Source organism: Bombyx mori, chromosome 10, assembly GCF_030269925.1.
Source record: "Bombyx mori chromosome 10, ASM3026992v2".
NCBI classification, from domain to species: Eukaryota; Metazoa; Arthropoda; class Insecta; order Lepidoptera; family Bombycidae; genus Bombyx; species Bombyx mori.
In genome coordinates, this window is record NC_085116.1 from 13,751,583 (window position 1) to 13,757,311 (window position 5,729).

The 5,729-nt window shown below is 33.8% G+C and overlaps 1 protein-coding gene across 3 annotated transcripts; it reads left to right on the forward strand.

Annotated features, from left to right (window-relative positions):
- The first annotated feature begins 1,281 nt into the window (after window positions 1-1,281).
- LOC101744594 (DNA repair protein RAD51 homolog 4) lies at window positions 1,282-4,643 on the forward strand. 3 transcript variants are annotated; one of them, XM_004921578.5, is made up of 5 exons: window positions 1,282-1,736; window positions 2,419-2,629; window positions 2,872-3,049; window positions 3,981-4,103; window positions 4,386-4,643. In XM_004921578.5, exons 1-5 carry the CDS (start codon window positions 1,453-1,455, stop codon window positions 4,610-4,612), a joined length of 1,023 nt encoding a protein of 340 aa, XP_004921635.1. In that variant the 5' UTR covers window positions 1,282-1,452; the 3' UTR covers window positions 4,613-4,643. The 3 variants fall into 3 exon arrangements, with proteins under 3 accessions (XP_004921635.1, XP_004921637.1, XP_062526683.1); XM_004921580.5 differs by having other exon boundaries at window positions 1,303-1,675; XM_062670699.1 differs by lacking the exon at window positions 1,282-1,736 and adding an exon at window positions 1,862-2,186.
- The last annotated feature ends 1,086 nt before the right edge of the window (window positions 4,644-5,729 follow it).

Below are 5,729 nucleotides of genomic sequence, written 5' to 3' on the forward strand. Positions count from 1 at the left end.
AGCAAAGAGTTTAATTCATACATTGGATAATCAAAGGGAATCAACTCATACACCCATTTTTATGTAAAAAAAGCTAAAGCTTTAAAGTAGGAAAAGTGAAACGGAACGAATAAGGAAAATAATTAAATCAAATTATATGGAATTTCAAAGGAGGCAAAACACCGTAGGTATTAACATAAAAGATTAATAAAATGATGGGAATTTGTTGAAAGGTCGAAAGTCGAAATTTGTTTGTTGAAAGAACGGAAAAAGATATGTCAAAATCCGTGCCATTTTCCACACTTGTGCACTTTCACAGAGGTTAACTGTAAAATTTTCAGTTAATAACTACCATCTTACTGAGACTTCATTTTCATCTCGTTTTGTTTAATATCATCCCTGATGACCAATGTTTAACATTAATGAATTTCATTTTAATTCGCTCCATGTTAGTATTCATAATATAATATAATCTATGAAGATTTGAGACTTGGTTGACTCTAGTTTATCCAGGCTATTAAATCTAAAAAAAAACTAAATAAATTACGAATGAAGCTCATGTAATATTTAAGATAAGGCTAATATTACATGTATAATCAGACTTTTTGGCGGGAGCGCGATGAGTAATGTTGTGTGATTTGTTTTATTTGTCTATTTGGTGTTTCTTCAGGTTTAAATGTGTAATAACGGTGGCTTACTAACTGTTTAGTATCTGTGAAAATGCACAAATATGGGAAAATAAAACAAAGCCACTGGAAGTCGTCGTGGCCTAAAGGATAAGACGTCCGGTGCATTCGTATATAGCGATGCACCGGTGTTCGAATCCCGCTGGCGGGTACCAATTTTTCTAATGAAATACGTACTTAACAAATGTTTACGATTGACTTTCACGGTGAAGGAATAACATCGTGTAATAAAAATGAAACCCGCGCATTTACGTAGTAGATGTCTATGGGCTCCAGTAACCACTTAACACCAGGTGGGCTGTGAGCTCGTCCACACGTCTAAGCAATAAAAAAAAAAATAAAAAAAATTCAAAATCCTCCAAAAGTCCACTGAAAAAGTCTCCGTAAATGACCACCATTTTACTGAGATCTCATATCATCTCATCTCATTTCATTTCATACCATGCCATGCTTCATATTAATCAACCTCATTTCATTTCACTTCATAAATTATCATTTTTCATATATAAAAAAGTGATAGTGTAGTTTTCATAAAAAAATAATAAGACTTGACCTGAAAGTTTTAGTTACCAAGTCATAAAATCCCTTAAAAAAAGTTTATAATCTATGATCACGCTTTTTGGCGGGAATGCGGTGTCAAAACTGTCAAACAATGTGCTTATTTTTAAATTATAGAACTGTATAAGTTTAAAATATTTTATTAAATATCTTATATTAAATACCTTTATATTTTATTAAATAGAACTTTACATTTAATGGTAACCGTCTCCGATGCAATAGGACTTTCATGAGATGCGTGTTAATTAAAATGCAAAAATTAACACATGTAGAAGGCACTGCTTTAACTGACCATGTAATAAAAATGCTATTTCAAAGCCGTATTATCACAATATTAGATTTTCTTCAAGAAGATGTTGAAAAATTGTCAAACATATGCAAACTAAGCATACCACAAATTTTGGAAGCAAGGAATCGAATATTAACGAAGTTTTCTGCGCCGGTGATTAACGGTAGTTGTTTTATCGATAAAATCCGAAAAGGCACAATTAGTATTAAGTCCGGAGTAAAGAAGTAAGTTTGTGTCAAACCCATGACCATATTACGTTCTTTCGTTTACAATATATTTTTATATACATAAATTAATTTTTTTTTTTTTAGAAATCACTGATTTATATTAAATTCAAATTTTTTTACAGACACTTTATAACTTTGGTACACTTTGTTATAATTAAGCTCTAGCTAGGAACAGTACTTACCTCTCGTTGGCTTTTGTACTAGTCCAAATATTGTAATACGAGTAGAGGAAAAATTAATAAACTTGCTTCTACTTGTGGTAAGGCATATTGTCAACCTGTATGGGCAATTATCATAATCCTGCCCATTTCTGTAACTTTGCAATGTAACTATAAGTTATGGTTTGATGGAATACAGAATGCCATGACTATGGAATGAGCAGCAATGGCAATCATATAACAATAAAAAACCTCACAAGTCAGTAGGAATGGAGTATAGTGTCTCGAGGTGGGTAGTGGTATACATGTTGTGTTGTCTACAAACTCCATTAAATGGACCTAATTAAATGACGCAAGAGTGTATTTCATCTACCTAATGCAATCATTAATTTTCGAGACTCAATTTATGTTAGAAGCAAGTATGACGGAAAGTTTTAATAAGTACAATTTTTTTTAGTTTTCATGGCAGTCTTGTCATTTTTATAAATAAACGTTAAATATATCTCAAATTTTTGTTTCAGTTTAGATAATATGCTCAATAGAGGAATCCCAGCTAAGACGATTACAGAATTATGTGGAATAGCAGGCTCAGGTAAAACACAGTTAGCCCTACAAATAGCTATTAATTGTGCAAAAGAGACTCACAAAACAGTGTTGTATATTGACACCAAAGGGGATTTCTCAGCTCTTAGAATTCAAAAGATATTAGAAAAATGTCAATACTCTTTTAAGGTTTGTAAATTATTTATTTAATTATCTTGGACAATGAGACAATGAGGTGGATAACGAGATTGTCAGCTAACTGTAAATTGTTCAATAAATTACAATAATAGATATCATGATATCTAAAACACCAAAGATACATTTAAAATGTACCAAGTAAGATAATATTACATGAATATTTTATTAATTAGACATGTACTAGCTGTAGTCATACAGATCTTTTTTTCATATGCATTTTACATATTTTGCAGGAAGTTGCAGCCATAATGAGTAGAATTCACATAAGCTATATTTGGACAATGGAAGAACTGGTGAACTTGTTTAAAAACCTGAAGAATGGAGAATTAGTAATAGATAATTTGGTGTTGCTGGTCATAGACTCTTTACCTTCCCTGATGTTTCAATATCTTGGTGAAGATAATAAACTAGGTATTTCAATGTAAATTTTACTAATACATATAATCATTCAACGATTTCATTATTTCCTTCAATCAATTAGAGGATACATGTATGTGCACTATTATTATTTTATTGCTTGGGTGGGTGGACAAGCTCGTGACCCACCTGGTGTTGGGTGGTTAGTACCGGAAGCAATAGACACCGCATTACTGCTTCACTGCAGATATAGGCAGGGTGGTGGTAGCTTCCGGTAACTCACAACACGTCCTACCACTGGTACTATACTTACTAGTATATATAGTATTATACAGGAATGTCTTAAAAAATATAGCTTTGCTTTTTTTTATCCTACCTATTCTAGTAACCTTGAGGGGTTATTCTAAGATTCACGGAACTAGTAGGTGAGCTCACGGGGCTCAAACCGGGAGTGTTGCTAACACTGGACCGAGCAAGAGCAGTGCTTCGCAGAATCTATAACCCGTACTCTAACGTATTCGTTCTACATAATTTTAACAAAACAAAATATTGGTAACTTCTCTATATTACATAAATCTGCATAATTAATCTCAGATATTACAGAAGTTAAGCCTACATCCTACGCATTTGGTAATTATTTTCATCTTCATTGCAACAGTATAAAGTTCACGATAACGAAATGAGAGAAATTGGGCGCTGTAGGTACGTTAGCGCTATAGATCGTTATTAGATAGCAGTGTTCCTGAGTTTGTCGCTCGGGGCGCTGTTCCAACTCCATACAAATTTGAGTTAACTTTTACGCTATCGAGGAGATAAAAAACTCGCATTAAGCACACAGTAGCGCCTATGTCATTACTATAACGATTCTCTAACTCATTACAAAACAAAACATTAAAAAAACAAAACTTCGTAATCACGGATGTCAGGTTTCCGTAACCAAATTTAAAAAGTGATAGCAATTCAAATTACGTTTTCTTTTTTGTAGGTTTATCATTATTAAATTCGTTTGTGAATTATAGTCGGTTTATCTGCAAACAGCTGAATATAGGAATAATCTGTATAAACATGCAAACAAGATGGGTGGACCAGGATTTAACAGATGTGGAAGGTTAGTGTGGGCGTTTTTTTAAACTTTATTGTATTGCAGATACAACAAGCAGAATTGATCGCGAGTATGATGCGGTGCAGGTCTATAAACTTATGGCTTGCCACCGTCACAAACTGAATAGGTTCAGAAGGTCGGCTAGGAAGTACTGTAGTGCGAGATATTTAAATTTAAAATAAGTTTTCATTCATTTGAAAGCAAAGTGTACAACAACCATAAAAAATGTATTATTTATACATTTTTGACTATGTTAGAACGCAGTCCCATAATGGCATTTATTTTTAGATGAAGAAAATTCCACTGCGTACAAGGACTCTTTTACAGAAAAACGGTACCGTTGCTTAGGAAGGTACTGGCAACACATACCTACATTAGTGCTTGAACTGGAAAAAATAAAAGAAAATGATAATGAAAACAACTCGGGTATAAAAATAACAGTATTACACTCTATCGATAGTGACTATGAAAACCGTCATTGTATTTTATGTGTAGGCGAGTCTGGAGTCACGTAAAAAACATAAAATAAACAACTTACAAAAAACATACATGCATTTTTTTTGTATTCGTAAAATCTGCCAGTTTTAATTTTCAGCTAGGGTGAATAGAATCAAGGCTGGATCGCTCGCTTAACACGTTGACTGCCGTATAGGTCACCGGTGCCCTACGTGGCGCACTGAAGTAATTATGTCGATTTCTCTCTTCGAACTTCTTTACTAAATCTTTATTTTTCGCAATAATGAAATAACACTTTTTTTAAACATATTATTATCCGCAACACGCTTCGTCAACTAATTTGTCGGAATGTCTAGTAGGCTCTGGGAAAGACGAATCCGAAGATACTGACAGTGAATCTATTTCTAAGAAACTGTAAATACTAAAATAAACATTAACAAATAAAGAATAGTAGTAAAGTACAGTAGTAGTAACAGAAATCGATATAATTATTTCAGTGCGCCACGTAGGGTACCGGTGACCTACTGATGGCAGTCAACGTGTTAAGAAAGATAGTGTGTAGAAAGTAGTAGTGGAATCGCATCGTAAATTAAACACTTACGATTAAAAATTTATCATGCGCGTCGAAGTCGTCGTGGCCTAAGGGATAAGACGTCCGGTGCATTCGTGTTGAGCGATGCACCGGTATTCGAATCTCAGGCAGACACCAATTTTTGTAATGCACTACGTACTCGACAAATGTTCACGATTGACTTCCATGGTGAAGGAAAACATCGTGTAATAAAAATCAAACCCGCAAAATTATAATTTGCGTAATTACCGGTGGCAGGACATCTTGTGAGTCCGCACGGGTAGGTACCACCACCCTGCCTATTTTTGCCGTGAAGCAGTAATGCGTTTCGGCTTGAAGTGTGGGGCAGCCGTTGAAACTATACTTGAGACTTTAGAACTTATATCTCAAAGTGGGTGGTGCATTTACGTTGTGGATGTCTATGGGCTCCAGTAACCACTTAACACCAGGGATAAGATTGTGATAAATTAAGTTTCAAAATTTGTAAGTGCACGTTACTCATCATATTATATGATTTATATGATCTAATAAAAATAATTCTAAAAATGGTTTAGAGATTCCTGGTTAAAGTTTCTTCTTTATTTACTGCCTTTCTAGTATATCAT